Genomic DNA, 16,767 nt, shown 5'->3' on the forward strand with positions numbered 1-16,767 from the left:
ATTAGGAGCATTTGTCAGCCCTAATTTCGGTGCTTATTAAATTTCCAGCCCTGAAATGAAAATAAATATATCGAGGCTTTCAGTAGTATTAACTTCTACCTATCGAACACGAAGTTACAAAAGTAGCTTTAGGTCAGTCCTAGCATCTAGATTGAAGCAATGATTGCCAGTACATGACATGAAATACCAGAATATATACATAAGCAGAAATGCCCAATACTCTGAACATGAGCCACAGTTAAATGATACATAAAATCAACAATATAAACTGCTCCCTGGAAATACAGAATAGCTTTATTCATTAAACATGTGCCATGTCGACTGTGTGACAGAATGAAATGACTCATACATATCTAATGCAAACACCTGAAAACATACAAATTCTATTGAAGCCAGGTAAAAAGACCAGCCTATGATCGTAGCATTCACATTTCTAAGGAAAGAAAAACTGCAGACAACAAGCTGGGAATTAATTTCAGCCTGATATTTCTAGAATTTCTCACATGTGTCTATGCTGTCATGAGGTACAGCATTATGCCACCGACAAGGTTTCATTCTCAGAAAACCACTTTCGCCACTTCTTTCATGGGAAATGTCACGGGGCGTGGTAGCTCAGTTCTGGGAAAGCGTACAGACGTATGTGCCATTTCAACCGTTGAATTGCAATCAACACAAGGCATACAGTGCGTCGCATAGCAGCAGCTGTAGTATTTAGTTTGCCAAGATAAGGTGACTATAGGCATTGGGAGAGGCCTTACATTGCAGTGGACATTGATGATAATGATGTGTCCAGTTTCGGCTTTCACAGTAGTATCGCAACACTCTTTATTGCACTTGAAAACAAACTGCACTACTAAACCCTAATCAGTTTTACTCACATAGTAGTTATCATAGCCAGGAGCTATTCTGCACATTTCAGACATTAAGCAGAAACCCATTGTTGTGCACAAACTAACTTGTACCAATCCATTGTATCTGCTGCTCCTTCAATGACAATTCAACACAGTTTTCTTCTGGCTGGAGGTCGGGGCATTTGCAACATGTCTTAATTAAACCACTATGCTCTCTTCTGCCATGTTAAGCTTGAGCTACCCAGATGAATTTTCTGTGTCTTCTAATCCAGGAACATATATGTCCTCTTGGGTAAAGTAGTCTTCACCCACGCTGAACTTCCACAAGTCAATGCCAGAAAAAGCACCAAGAAACATCACTAAGTGGCTACAGCGCCACAGTCAACAGTTGACTTTCGGTATCCCTCTGGGAAGAAAAAAAATCGCAGTTATGGGGAGAAGTTGTACAAAGTTGGGAGACCCCTGAAAAGATGGCAATACAGGTCCAGCAAAAAAAGGCAAAAGAAAGAGCCGGAAGTCTACTGTTCGATTGTGGCCTGAAAGAACTTCGTGGGTGCTGTCTGACATGTGAATGGAAGGGCTGTTCTCTAGACAAGTGGGGTGCAACTAATGAGTACAAAGCGTCATACCGGCTAATAGGGCAAATACTAGAGTACTAACAGATGGCAGAAAAACAGCTACATTACAATTTTAATAGGAACTTGCAGGATTTTATAGCGCCTCCCTACTCGTGTCAATGCGTGCTTGAGAGCCAATTCTTTCAAAACATTCAGTTTTGTCCCTCCAGCCAACAGACACACATTGAAAAATATATCCCTAAATACGATTGCTTCAGAATATGGGCTAGCAATTCAGGCATGCAACATCTACCACATGGTGGATACCACGGCTCCTAGTGGAGAGAGAATGGAGTGCCAGTTTATTACATGTCTTCTAAGGAGACATGTACACTTGGCTTTATTCCTATAAATAATGATGGCTCGCAGCAGTGATGAGATTGTCCTCCCAACAGGAGGGGCAGGATCAGACGCCTGCCGCAACTTGTTGCTGTATTCGCTCCATCACCTTGCGGTCCAGATGCCTCTGCCGAAGCACGACCGAGAGGGAGCTGAGCAGACCCATGACGAGCATGCTGCCTTCGAAGATCCAAAAGTGTTGCCCTTCCCTTTCATTGTCACACCTGCAGCACATGTTTAAAATGCCCTGCTGAGTGGGCGTGCAAATGGCACAACAGATTTTCCATCAAAAAAGAAAAAAAGTCTGCATGCACACTGGCACATAACCACACGAACATGGCAATACCACAGAGAGTGGCAAAATGGTAGTGTTAAAACCATACAGCGCCAGGCCATCTGGATAGTTCTAAGCATGACCCAAAATATTAAGTGCTTTTAGTTCTTCGTATTTGAAGCAGCTTTGAAGCACCTTTAATGAATGGTGCTGTTTCTGCCACTGAAGCCTTCCCTCTCTACCTGACATCGCTAACATGATGGAAGGCAGAAATGCATGCCTTGTGTAGCACGCACTAAACTTACCTTGAGCTGCCAACCATATGTCACCTCGTTGCATATCTCTCACAATTTTCTTTAATGACGCACTTGAGGCCGCGTTCCCCTCCACACAAGAGAACAGGACAGTGCTAGCCTCTTGTACATAAATAGAGCGTAGAAAAAATGCACCCTTGTTGAGTAAGTTGCAGAACTCAGTGAGAACTGAGCTGAGCCTGCTGACCAACCACCAACCGCCAATTAACAATTTTATATCACCTCACATTGACAACTGGCTGCATAACGTTTTAACAGTGCCGCTTTAAGCATTTTCAACAGTGCCCTTGCGTATGAGACCAGTAGCACCTCCTCGTGCTAAACAAACTGGATTGAGTAAAAGCAAAATTGCGGTGCCATCTCATACTAAGAAGACTAAAGTGGATTGGCCGATGCATGCTTCTATGCTGACATGTTCTAGAAACAACTCTTTGTAAAAGGATGCATATCACAGCAACTGCGTCCACAAAAGCATCAACTACAGCTGCTGCTTTAGCAGTAGCTACCCTGCTCACTAACTGCCGGGTGTTGTATCGTAGTAATGATAATTAGCAATGAAACAGTACACGTAGCATACGGTCGAGCCGATCTGTATTCTCTTACTTCGTCGTCTTCTCTCCTCCCATGCGCGCGAGTGCGTGCAGCGCACTTGCCACACTTCATCTTTATCACATTTCCGCCGCACTTAAAAAAAACAAAATGTCTAGCGGATGTCATAGTCTTTGAACCATGCGGGCCGCTTCTTTTTGCGAGTACTTCGGCGAGGCGGCGCAGGAGGTGAAGCCGCAGTTGCCGCTGTGGATTTACTACACGAGGGTTGAGGAGCGGCTGCCGATTCCGGAGCGGGCGGAACGGCTGGCTTCATATGGATTGAAGGCGCGTCCGAAGAAGGACCCTGGACCACGGTTCCGGACTGTGGACTGGGCGGCGGCATTCGGTTGCCGTCGATAGGCGGCGAAATATCAGCGAAAAGGGCCGCTGGAGCTGAGGAGGACAGTTGCTGCTGAACTACTTCTGGGCGAACCGCAGAAAACTTGGACGAGTGCCACACTCGCCCATCATCCAGCAGATAAGATGCAGGTCCACGCTGCTCCACAACCTTCCGAGGCTCCGAAAACCGAGCTGACAGTTTGCCTCGCACATTTGGTTTGCGGACACGCACGTACTGGCCAATCTGAAAGTCACGACACTGGGCGCCACTCCGCTGGTCCGCATAAAGCTTGTATTGCGCTTGTTTCTCGTCAAGCCTCTGCCGCAAAAGCTTAAGTGCTTTTGTCGGATCCATTGAGAAGGACTGATCCGGCAGTCCTACGACGTTGTCTTGTGCGGGGCAACCGGCCATGAAGTAGGACAGCTGGTGCAATTCCTGTCGTGGCATGGGGCGTACAGCGGTAGACACCGAGGTAGTCCACAATCGCTGTACGTAGGTGGCATCGCTCGCACAGAGCTAGCTGAATGTAGGACTTAAGCACTCGATTGAATCGTTCAACGAGTCTATTAGCTTGGGGATGGTACACTGAAGAGTAGCAATGGCGTATCCCCCGTTCGCGGAGGAAAGTTTGCATGGCCATCGATGAAAATTGAGGTCCGTGGTCAGAGACAATCTCTTGAGGGTAACCCTCACGAGCGAAGAGGCCAAGCAGGAATTCTTGAACGGTTTGAGTTGTGATGGCATCAGCGAAGACAACTTCTGGCCACTTACTGTAATAATCCATGAGAGTAATCGCGAAGCGGCAGCCACTGAAAGCTTGGTCGAAAGGCCCCACGATATCAATGGCAACCTTATCCCAAGGTTTCTCTGGGAAGGCGACAGGTTGCAGAGGAGCTGCCACCGGACGAGCCGAGTTGTCACAGGACTGGCACACGACGCATGTCCGTACCATTTCTTCGACGTGCTCGTCCATTCGCGGCCACCAGTAGAGCTCTCGCAGTCGACTTTTCGTGCGGCTGATCCCGGGGTGTGACTCGTGCGCGATGTCCATGAGGCGTCGTCGCAAACTTTCGGGGACGACGAGCCTGTCACCTCGGTACAAGACGCCTTGCACGACGGACAGCTCCGAGCGCAGGAGATAGTATGGCCTAAGGTTCTCCGGTAGGGATTTCTTGTCCGGCCATGTCGCCGATGTAAACTGAATGGCTTGAGCAACTGCCGTGTCGCTGATGGTTGCCTCTTGAAGCTCTTGTAGAGTCACGGCTGGCGATAGCAGGCAGACGAAGTCGTCGTCACTGGCGTCGAACTCACTGGGCTCACTGCACGATGTGGTCGGTAAGGGAAGGCGAGACAGAGCATCCGCAACAGAGTTGTCATTGCCTTTGCGGTACTCTACAGTGTAGTTGTAGCACAACAGGCGAGCCGACCAACATGAAATTCGCAACGGCCGATGGCCCGTTCCTTTCGTCGACAGCAAAATGACAAGTGCACTGTGGTTGGTGCGTAGAACAAAAGGCCGGCCCCACAAATACACGTGCCACCGTTCGCACACCCAAACGCAAGCTAGGGCCTCACGTTCACCAACAGAGTACTTTCTTTCTTGGGGTGTCAAGGTATGGGAGGCAAACGCAACAGTTTGCAGGGAATGGCCGTTGTCTTGCTGAAGCACTGCCCCAAGGCCATATCCGGAAGCGTCAGTCATTACGACCACGGGAAGGGCAGGATCAAAAAAATGCAATACGTCACGAGACGTCAACATGGACTTCAGTAGTTTGAAGCTTGAATCCGCAGCAGCAGTCCAAGTGAAGGCGGAGTCGCTGCCTTGAAGTAGGGCGCGCATAGGCTCAACGACGTCGGAGTAATGCGGGATAAACTTGGAGTAGAAACCCGCAAGTCCAAGGAGGGAGCGAAGCTCGCTGATGTTAGATGGAGTCAGAGCCTTCGTAATCGCCTCGATGGCAGAAGAAAACGGAAACAGTCCTTCACCGCTGACAACATGCCTCAAGAAAGTGAGCTTCGGAACATCGAAGACACATTTGTGGTTGAGCTTGAGTCCGGCTTGGGACAGGCGCTCGAGAACAGCACGAAGGTTGGTCAGGTGCTCCTGTCGGGAGGTGCCATGGACTATGATGTCGTCGATGTAGAAGAGGACACCTTTGCACCCTTTTAAAATTAAGTGCATCATCTTCTGAAAAGCCGAAGCAAGGCCAAAACACACCCGTTTGAAGAGGAAGAGGCCATCATGGGTAATGAATGTGGTCAATTCCCGACTCTCAGGGCTAAGTGGTACTTGATGGTAAGCCGAGGCAAGGTCCAACTTCGAAAAACGCTGTGACCTGGCCAAGCTATGTAGAAGTTCTTCCGTTTGAGGCAAAGGAAAACTGTCGACCACAATAGCCTTGTTCGGCTCACGCAAATCGACGCACATTCGGATGGAGCCATCTTTTTTCCGAGCCACGACTATGGGTGAAATCCACTTGGAAGCGTCGACCCGTTCAATGATGTCTTGAGCTTCAAGCTTCTGGAGTTCCTCGGACACCTGCTGACGAATGGCAAACGGCAGCCGTCGGAGCTTGCAAGCAACAGGAGAAACGGAATCCTGCACTCTGACTTTGTGCACGTAGCCACGAGCAACTCCGAGTTCCTTGGAGAAGAGATGTTCGAAGTGTGGACGTAGCTCAGGAGGTAACAGAGGCGTATCAGGTGTCATGGAAAGACATTCCAACGATGCACCTTTGATCTTCATTTGTAGAGCGGCAATGGAATCCAGGCCCAGCAGCGTTGTGCCTCCCGAGACAACGTACAACAGGATGCAGGCGGTACGGTCATGGAACTTTGCTGTGGCAACAAAACACCCTTGGACTACAATCCGAGACTTAGAATAGTCCAATAGTTGAACTGCAGTTGAATTAAGCGGGAAACATTTAGCGAAGAATCGGTGGTATAGATCTTCAGAAATAATTGACACAGATGAGCCGGTGTCAATCAGGAAGCGGATGAACTTGCCTTCAATCAGGACTGAGGCGAAAATTCCGTTTTTTTTACTTTCAACATTGAGAATAGACGCACTGCTGGAGCCATCCGGCATCGACGATGTGTCAGCAGTATCTGCAACTTGCTGAACTTGAACAGGACGGTCGGACGACTTGCAGAGAGAGTCGAAATGGCCCACCTTGCCGCACCGACGACACTTGCGGTTGCGGGCTCGGCATGCAGGGTTGTTCGCTAAGTGAGTTGTAGAACCGCAGCGGTAGCACATGCGCTCTGGTATTGCAGCAGCATGTTGTGATGGTTGACTTTGGCACTTGCAGCAATGGGCCTGAGGTGGTGTTTGTCTCGATCCGCGCTCGCATCTCACACGATGTACTGGAGCGTCCTCCTCAGCCAATTCCCTGGCTTCCCGGGAAGCTTGCTCACACTGTCGAGCAAGAAGCATGGCGCGCGACAGAGTCAAGGAGGAGCCTTCCATGAGTAGGCGCTCACGCAGATGGCAACTCGAGGTCTTCTCCACCAGCTGGTCCCTGATCATATCGTCCGCCATGGTCCCAAACCCGCAGTCGCCGACAAGGCTGCTAAGGACAGCGACGTACTCATCGGTTGTCTCTCCTGGAGCCTGAATTCGACGGCGAAAGCGATGACGTGCGACGATTACATTCACGGACGATTTGTAATGCTCCGACAGGATGGATATCGCCGCATCAAATTCGTCAAGGCGGGGCACCTCGTCACCGGAGTGCGAAGCCGCAGCTGTAGGCGCTGGAGTGGACGATGGCGGCGCCAATGTATAAAAAATGCGCTGACCTTCCAGTCCGAGGCAATTCAGCAGGATGGCCTTCCGCCTGTCCGCGCCCAGAGCCCAGAGTAGAGGCACCAGAGGCCAGCATGTAATTCCTGAACGCCAGCTCCCATTGCTCCCATGGAAGGGCAGGACGACCAGGAGTCGGCAGGAAGGGTGGTGGTGGCTGAAGCCCAGAAAAGCTCATGACGGATGGTGAGCAGGCCACGTGAAGGTCCCGAATCAAAACAGCATCCTCGTCGCCAAAATATGTTGTATCGTAGTAATGATAATTAGCAATGAAACAGTACACGTAGCATACGGTCGAGCCGATCTGTATTCTCTTACTTCGTCGTCTTCTCTCCTCCCATGCGCGCGAGTGCGTGCAGCGCACTTGCCACACTTCATCTTTATCACACTGGGTTATAGCATGCTATAAAATCCAGTGCACAAAGAAGTAACAACTGAAGTGCAATATTTGCTTAATAAGCCTACATGATCTAAATAAAAGAGTGCGTGTGCAGCTTTTTAGTGATGCTGTGTTTAAGACATTTTTCATCAAGTTGTTAATAAACAGTATAAGCTGCTGTTAAAGTGCAAAGTCAAGAACTTTCAGGGCCATCTTGTGTTAAGCAGACTAAATCAACAGATGAGGCAATGCGAGACCTGGTGCTACAATGTCCTCGAAACAGCTCTCATTGTAAGACATTCACAAGGCAAGACACATCACACAAGGTTAGATGGTGCGCTCACAACTGCATATCGCACAGGTGCACCAAAATATGAAGCCTGTTTAGCGCATGCATGGCAGTGATAAAATAAAAACCAACTAGAGGCTTCGAGAACAGTTCCATTTTACCTTTAGGTAAAGCCCAAGAATTCAAACCAACATGCCCAAAAGTTTGTCTAAGTGGCAGTTAGCAGAGGCGGCACAACATGTAACAGTCAGTTTTTGACATTTCCTATTTCCTTGTACACTACCTGCCCTCCCAACACCCCTGAATACACATCCCCTTGTAATACCTTCGAAAAAGGACACTTAGGGGCACCTTGCATAAATAATTTAACAAATAAATTTTGATGCAACAGAAACCACAAAGCAAGATTCGGGATGGCAGAAAAACGCGCAAAAAAGTCCATGAGAGTTTGTCCAGTTCGTTATAGATGCTGCTGCTAAAGCCAGAAACCAAAGCCCAGCACCAAAAAACAACAGCATTTATCTAAATTGCAGCTTTACACCAAATGGAGAGATTCTTTGAAGTCACCAACTGATAGCACTGTAACCACGCAACTTCCTCAATGTGCAGATGTACAATACAGGCAAAAACTCAAGAAAGTTAGAAAAATTTCAGAGTAATGTACTTTTCCCCTTCATTATGTATATCATATGCACAAAGGCAGGGTGGAGCAAAGACAATTTAGATATTTGATGGCCAGCTTCTTGTGAATATCTATGCTTGCAGCACATAAACTGCAACAAAGTTCTAATGAATTTTTAATGATGGTAATGAACAATGAAAGCCAACAATTTTAGGGTGCACTAAATAAAACAGTTTAAAGGCCATGAGCCAGCAAAGCAAGCGCTCATATTTATACCAATACGAGCACTACTTTGCGAGAGCTCGATATGCAATAGGCTGGACGTTTGCTGTGAGTTTCCAGATTAATAATATCCATGTGCAACCTAGAAATGCAACGAACTGGTGAGAAAAACCACAGGCGGAGGTCAAAATTAAATTATGCTAGTAGAAGCTGTCTGTAACGCACTAAGCTTGAAGCCCATATCTGCTAGACATGCCACGACTCTCTTCACAGGAGCATCCAACCAGGAATAGGAAAATCTGTTCCATGGTGAGCTGGCCCAAGTCCACGATTCCAGTTCACTAGATCCACCTAGGCTAGAGAAGGAGGCCCTCAACTTGTGGAACACCGCTTGGCACCATAATAGTGGTTGAAAAGAGATATTGAGCGCAGGTTCGTTAGTTTTTTTTTTTTTTAACGGCAACGCTTTTAAACTCCAGTATCAGCATATCCGCAAAAGATGCAGTAAAAAAAAAAAAACGAGACACTTGCAATAACTACTGTACCTGCGGTACACGTCCCCCGAGTTCTTGCAAGTGACAAGCTCTCTGTACTTCGACTGGATGCATATCGGAAGGTGCTTGCTCGCCTGAAAAGAATCATGTATAAGAACAGATAACGGCCTTGAATTAACAGAGCGAACAGCGCACATAAACCAAATGAAAGTGGCTACGCCCCTCGAGGGGTCGGATAATTATTATATAAACTTCGCCCTCAGATGGGCAGATTCAAACCACATGCAAATGAAATACTTTGCTGAGAACAACTTCAGACAGCGACGGCAAAGTTGCGGAGCACGCCGTTGTACTTAGCACGTCCGGTCGAGTTACTCACCCTCTCGAATTCGGTGCAAGGCACGCACTTCTGCTTGATGATGTAATCTTCCCTCTCCCAGCAGCCCTCCGAGGAATTTGAGCCATTCCGATCACCGTCGTGGTCTGACAGAATGCTTTCTAGCGTCAGGATCATGAGGCAAGCACTGTTGTGATGCAAAATCGTAACTCGTAACCGATAACACCACTTGTCTGCTGCTAATAAAGACAGACTACAGAGAGATGCGAGTAAACTTACCCTATCAGAAACACGGTGAGGAATATTATGCGTTTTAGGGAGCACACTTCAATCATGGTGAGTCCAGTCGTATCATTAGGAGCCAATATTTTTATCCTTGAGTCGAATTCTCCATGACTGCCGACCTGGAAGCCGCCATGTTGTTTACATGTCGAGTACTTGGTCGAGTCGTGTTTGTGGTGTTGCATATTGGCTTGCGTTGAGGCGTGCATTGTGATCAGCCAAGCGAAGAAGCAAACTTTTGCTTTTCAATGTTTGCCGCCTTCTCAGTGCCAGGGAGCCAAGATAAACAAAACAAGACGTTAAGTGCCTAGGAAAAGATTCTCCCTTTTCTTTTCCCGTTGTTGTGCGGCCTAATATCGAATCTGCAAGTTCGTGTCCATACGTTATTCGTCACACACCTAATCCTTCCGCTTTGATTTTTCATGAATATAAAAGTCTACAAAATACCGTCAACATGAAAGTTGTTTCGTGAGCACGTTGGTCATGACATACGTCTCCAAGCTGCCGGGAACCATCCGGCTATTCAAATGGGCTTCAGAATCCTCCCGCCGGGTGTTCGGCTTTCCCAGAAAATAAACGCTTATAAGAGGTGCCACCGAATCTCCTCCAGTGTAAAGTATACATCATTAGCTTGATATACCTACTAATAAGAAATTTGCCTTTAGCACTGCTTTGTCCAAACTAAAAATTCGCGCTGAAATCGCATCTTGAATTTTTTGTATAGCAGTGCATTTGGCTCCAGTATTTTGCATATTCGTGTGGCAAAAAGAGAAAACCGCAGTCGCCTGCAAAAACACAACCCAGACAATGAAAGGAAGGTGTTGCCATCTGTTTAGGGAAGTCGAACGAGCGAACCAGCCGCGCCCGCCGCTACTGCTTCACGGGTTCTACCATTCTGTACTACGTGTACTTGCGGTGGGCGTAGTATTAAAAAAGGTGATAAAAATAATTACAAGGAAGAAAAATTGGAGCGGACACTTCAGCTCCGCCTTAAGGGTATGACGCGGTAGCGTAATGGGTTAGGCTTTCCATTCTGAGTAGTTGACACCTACCTTTGAACGCGTTTTTAACTTTTTCCTGATGAACTGATCGATTATACACTTAAATTTTCATAAATTGCATCATCAAGCATTGTTCATTCTGAGCATTTTGACACTTTTGAACCCACTTTTCCAATTTTTTTCACTTTTTCATTTCTTTAACTCATCAAGTAATCAGTTAATTTCAATTCCATCAACTCGTCATCACCTATCACACGCCAATCATCAATCACTAGAACCACAAATTACCATGATACAATTTTTTTTACACAGCCTCGAATTATTTCCGACATGCGGTGCCGACTACTAATATGCCGACGGCTTTTCGACCGAACGAGCTCTATATACACTATTGTGCAAAATATCACAGGCAGTTAAGCCGAAGGCTAATCATGAGTAATCGTGTGCTAGAACGGTTAGCCCTGGTTTACATTGACTTTCTATAGTTCTGCTTTATTTGAACTGGCTTACCATTGGTTTATATGTTGTATGATGCAAGTTTGTGTGCTGTTGCATCATTTTAGATTTGTGCTGCAGTAGAATCGGTCATTCTCCATTCCTGGCAGTCCTCATACCATGGCACAGTGATGCACCGGTTAAGCGACGCGCCACTGCCCAGCAGTGGCAGGTGTTGCCATCAGTGGGGATTGCGACCCAGATTGCTCTTCCCGAGGAACCTCTTGCGACTATTCATTAATTAAACTGCCACCTGCCATGGTGGGCAGGTTGTGATGACACCACAAGGTCACATGACCTAGGTGGTCTACCTGCCACCCAGGCAGTTGGCACCCTGCTCTTTCAGGTTGCAGAGACACCATACAGACAAACAAACAATATGGGAAGGTTGCCACCTGCCCACCATGGCAGGTAGGCCACCTGCCAGAATCAGGACAGACAACGGCTTTTCGGCGCAGTGGAGGCCCTAGTGCTAGTGCACTAAAACACCTGCTGCAGAAGTTCCTTCATGTGTCAATTACTGGCAGACCTGCTGTGCGAAATGAGGTCAAGGATTTGTTCTAGCCACCCTAGTACAGGCACTAGCTATGCCCACCACGGAAGCATCTTGGTGGTAATGATTTTCGCGATGCAATAATGGGCACTGCTTTTGGCGCTCTTTTGTGCTCCCATTTTTAAATTTAAAGAGGATAAAAGCAGCAAAATGTCATCAAATATTTGGAGGATGGCTGGTTTTTAAAAACATTACATATTGCTCCAGCCTGTCATTACATTTGAACCTGTCATTAAAATGCATCCACTCATTTTAATTCATTTACAGGCATACTCACTCCAGTAGTTACTTGCACATGTAATGTTCACAAATAATTGCAGTTCATCCATTTTCTATTCATACCTTTTAAAAGCATCATAGGTGTGCACTTCTTTTACTTTACAAGTAAACTGAACTGTTTTCTTTGTGGCTCAATGTGTGGATAAATGCATGCTGCTGCACCAGTTCAACATAATGCATAAATGTGGCAAGAGCAAAAGCTCAACATTCCAAAGAAGTCCCGTCAAGGCTGTTGCAAGATGTTGAAGCATGGGGTGTGTCGCTATAACAGAAGTGAAACAATGTGCAAACTTACTTTCAGGAAGATGGCCCAAGGCATTCACTCTCTCGGGAATAAGCGATGCACACCTTCATATTGTAAGTCCAAGCCATCGCAGTTCATAAATGGGCTACTAAAGCCTTGTCAGATGTGACTAACGTAAGCAAAATGTTAATGCACTGCTTCTCCAAATGCCTTTTCCAGGAACTTCAGAGGTATTAACTGTTAGAACACTTCTAACAAACAGAATTTTCCCCACATGCTCCTTACAAATGTAGTGTCAGTAGAAGCACTTCTATTAGCTTTGTTTGCACTGTGCACGACATGTTCAAACATGTATATAATTCTCTCTTTAAAATGTTTATGATTTAGCTTCAATAATTATGTGATGCTTTTTTTCCTTCCTCGACAGTCACAGTAACATTGCGGCCTGAATGCACTATATTCATTTTAAAACATGTGCCATATTTCAGTGTCTCCTCTGTTACTCAGTAATGAATCATCCCTCTTGTGCACCTCTCTCTTCTTTCAGCAAGGCACATGCCATCCACATTCTATTTCACATGTCACCACGGTACCAATCAGCTCTCTTAGATATTAAAAACTCTGTAATTAATAATCTTGAGAATAGGCTTTTTTCTGTTGCAAAAGCACTTATGGAGAGTTACCTAACTGCACGAATCCAGTACACTCAGATTCACGATGCAAAATCTATTTTTGGTATGATAAATTTTGGCGTCCCTCAGGGTTCAATTTTGGGACCACTATTATTTATTTTATACATCAATGACATTGTCAACATTCCATTAACTCCTATTATGATGTATGCCGACGGTACTAACGTCTTTTTTTCTGGCTCCAATCTTCAAGTACTTGAACAGCAATCTAATGCCTTGCTTAATGAGTTAGCGGTTTGGGTCTCTGTTAACCAACTTCAGTTAAAAGTCAACAAAACAATGTTTATGCTCTTCCACCCAAAAAAAAAACCATTAGATCATCACGTCAAATTAGCTTTTAACGACTTGAACATCGAGCAAGTTCATAGTTGCCGGTTTGTAGGTGTGTATTTTCGCAGTGATATGGGGTGGACAGATCATGTAAATAGCATTAGACTAAAAATTGCCAGGTCTATTTGTGTTATCTATCGTATTAGGCATCTGCTTCCACTACAGGTTAGAAGACAATTATACTTTGCCCTTGTTCATTCCCACCATGTATACTGCAACCTCATGTGGGGGGCCTGCGACAAAACCGATTCCTATAAATTGTTTTCACTTCAGAAAAGAAATCTACGTTCATTATGTTCAAGCCCAGCTGTCGAAGAAAATCTTTTCTAAACATTTCATGTTCGCAGTTTCTTTCATTCCTACAATTTGAGTTTTGCTGTAAGTAAAGCCTAATTTCAGTTTTTTCCAAAATGCTCATGATTCAAGAAACGTTACGTATGGTTTACGTGCGGTTGCCCTATCCACTGCTAGACCTAGAACAAACTATTGAAAACAAACCATAGATAACCAAGTTGTAACATTGTGTAATGCCCATCAGTCTCTAGTAAAAATTGCTTTAGATAGTCATAGTGTGTCTTGGTTGAAGAAAAAATCTAAGATTCTTTTTCCTCCTGTATAATTTTCAGCTAACTCTGTTTACTTAGTCTTGTGCGTTTGTTCCCTTTCCTAGCTGAATGTGCATATTGTGTTTACAGCCAATTGTTGTTCAGTATCTTTTGCGTCGTTTATCAGTGTTCGCTATTTCTATTGTGATAACTTTTGTTGATTGTTTGAAAAGTGTGTTTTTTTTGTCCATTCGTCCACCATGTTCGATGTATTATTCGGGGTGTAGGCCTCATCAGGAGGCTAGCTTAGTCTTCCTCCTTTAGCCTCACCTCGAGGGCATACTGTATTATATGGCCAAATAAATACTACTACTACTACTAATGCAAGGTCTTCCTTTCAGAGTCATTAACAACAAAGGAAACAGAACGATGCAAAGATCTAAACACATCAATACTAACTCAAATATGATGAATTTTTATGGCTGAACGCAGCTTTCGGCCAAGGAGTGCCATTGTATTTAATGTACCACCTGGGGTACCTGGTGGCACTGGGTATCGAATCCCGCACCTCCTACATACCAGGCATGTTCATACCACTAGGCATCCTTACAAAGCAATGAACTGTTCTTTACTTCTTCATCCTGCAGTAATGACACACTGCACCTTGATCATTACTGACGGAATACTGTCAACAAAAACAGAGAAAAAAAGACACAATGAGACTAGATACAGGATGCAACCAATGACAATATTTTATTTTTTGGGATCCTTCATGCGCAAAAGTAAATAAAACCTCTTGCATAAATGTGAATAAACTCGAACTTCAAGTCAAATTTGACACGAGAACCCTGTGGCTTGCACTGCAATATCACTGTTATTCACAGCAATCCAGCCTTCTTCCCGCTAAGAAAAAGGTGGGGGGGGAAAAAAAAAGAAGGCGCAAGGGAACCTAGTAGCACTAAACAAAGCACATTCACAGCTGAAAAACGTTCACAGCAAAGCAGCACAGAAGCGCGGGTTTCAGTTCTTCGCAGAGTCGCCAAACGCAGCAGCTAATCTGGAGTGCGCTAATGTCTCCCTGAACCGCTTGAGTTCCGGATTGAAGCAAACCAGTTCATCAATGATGTTATCCACTACAAATGACCGGGTGATCGAGCTGATGGTAACAAGACAGAAAGGGCAGACATTCTTCTGCTTCTGCCAGTTCTGAATGCAGTATGAGCAGAACGTGTGACCGCACTGCAGCATGGCGGCGTCCACGAACAGCTCGCTGCAAATAGCGCATGTCAGCTCGTTTTCCATGATGCTTTCTACTCTGCGCACAACGCTGTCGCCAGCGGACAACCTGATCTTTTTGCTGTTCTTTGAAAAAACACAGTCGCCCCTGCCTGCGGCTCCATAGCCATTCGGCGAGACACCTGACCGTGAGGAAACGTTGTTGTTGTCCCTGTCCGAAGGGAGTACGGGCGAGCCGTCACATTCGCTGTCGTCAGCAGCATGCGTCGCTCCGCGTGAAACCGCCACCTTGCCATTGGCGTCGGCCCCCCTGGGCGGCTGGTTGCTGCCGCCGATCACCACAAGAAACGCTCGCGGTCTCGCGGCCGAGTCCTTGGGGCGTTGACCTGCATCACCACCTCGATGCCGAGGGTCGTCTGTGACGAATCTAAAAACTAGGTTCGTTCGCTGCGGTGGACCCAGGGATACCACGTCGTCCTGTCGCAGTGCCTGTGGCCTTTCAGGCTCCACTCGCTGGCCGTTCACGTACACACCGTTCATGCTGGCGTCGTCCGCCACCCTCCACAGACCCGACGCGGCGTCGCGGCTGAAAACGGCGTGGCGTCGGGACACCATAACGGAACGCACGCATATGCTGCATTCGCTGCTGCGGCCCACCACTTCCTCGTCCTTTTCGAGCACCAGGCGAGTAGGAAGGGGCCCACTCACGTCGATAACTTGGTTCCCAGGCTTGCCCACGACCGCCATGGCTTCCGGGCAGCCACGGGAAGCGAACGCACTGCGTAGCTTCCCAAACTGCTAGGCGCACTTGTCAATTAGGAACTAGCAGCAAGCGCCATGTTGAATTGTGTCGGGTTGCCAGACCAAGTGCCGACGTGCGGTGGGCTTGCGCTGCGTCTGGCGTGGTCTGGCGGAATCGTTTTCAGGTTTTCGTGCCACTTCAGTACCTACGCTACGCGCCGCCCATGCTTTCGTACATGCTCACAAATTCACGCAAAAAGCTACAAAGTATGTCTGCTACATTGAAATCGGTGCGAAAACGCGGATTTGTTACGTAGAAGACAACGATGAGCACGCAGTGCCACGGGACGCAGCTTGCGGTATCTCTTCTTTCTTTTCTATCAATTATTACGTTTTGACTAAATCGTTATTATTTAATCCCCCTCTTTATTATTATTCTTAAAATATTAAAATCAAAACTCTCATCCCTTTTCTGTTCATGACGAAAAATTCACCGGTGTTGCGCTCCCACGTGCTTTTCCTTTTTGTTAACTGCGTTCAGGTGAATAGCCACCCGATTCTTGGCCGATCCCCCAGTGTGGGTATGTGCCATCTTTTGATAGGCTAACAACAACATCTCTATCAAGGCTCCGCTGCCGGATCCCACCCTTAAATTTTATTTGCACAGGTATGGGTTGGCGCTTAATCCCGTCTGCGTATTCTGTGGTGAGCACGAAACCATAGACCATTTTTTGTTGTTTTGTCGCCGGTACACCATGATGAGAAGACGGTTTTTAGAGAAACCACTACAACGGCTTGGCCTTTGTTTGAGCAGCCCAGTCATATTACAGTGCCTAGAATATACTCTAGGCACTGTAGTCATATTGTCGTTTGGAGCCACCATACTTGGGTACAG

The 16,767-nt window shown here is 46.4% G+C and overlaps 2 protein-coding genes across 3 annotated transcripts; both read right to left on the reverse strand.

Moving 5' to 3' along the window:
- Window positions 1-276: 276 nt before the first annotated feature.
- On the reverse strand, window positions 277-10,021 carry JTBR (jumping translocation breakpoint protein JTBR). 2 transcript variants are annotated; one of them, XR_013313442.1, is made up of 4 exons: window positions 9,754-10,021; window positions 9,517-9,661; window positions 7,519-9,271; window positions 277-2,913 (listed from the first exon to the last, which is right to left on the reverse strand). XR_013313442.1 is itself a non-coding variant. In XM_077659892.1 (4 exons), the coding sequence occupies exons 1-4, from the start codon at window positions 9,807-9,809 to the stop codon at window positions 1,875-1,877; spliced, it is 441 nt and encodes a 146-aa protein (XP_077516018.1). In that variant the 5' UTR covers window positions 9,810-9,939; the 3' UTR covers window positions 277-1,874. The 2 variants fall into 2 exon arrangements, 1 of the variants encoding a protein (XP_077516018.1); XM_077659892.1 differs by having other exon boundaries at window positions 277-2,031; window positions 9,189-9,271; window positions 9,754-9,939.
- A 4,601-nt stretch (window positions 10,022-14,622) lies between these two features.
- Window positions 14,623-16,004, reverse strand: LOC144126020 (E3 ubiquitin-protein ligase CHFR-like). Its single transcript, XM_077659893.1, has one exon. The coding sequence runs from the start codon at window positions 15,876-15,878 to the stop codon at window positions 14,916-14,918; it is 963 nt and encodes a 320-aa protein (XP_077516019.1). The 5' UTR covers window positions 15,879-16,004; the 3' UTR covers window positions 14,623-14,915.
- Between the last annotated feature and the right edge of the window lie 763 nt (window positions 16,005-16,767).

This window comes from Amblyomma americanum, chromosome 3, assembly GCF_052857255.1.
Source record: "Amblyomma americanum isolate KBUSLIRL-KWMA chromosome 3, ASM5285725v1, whole genome shotgun sequence".
Taxonomy (NCBI): domain Eukaryota; kingdom Metazoa; phylum Arthropoda; class Arachnida; order Ixodida; family Ixodidae; genus Amblyomma; species Amblyomma americanum.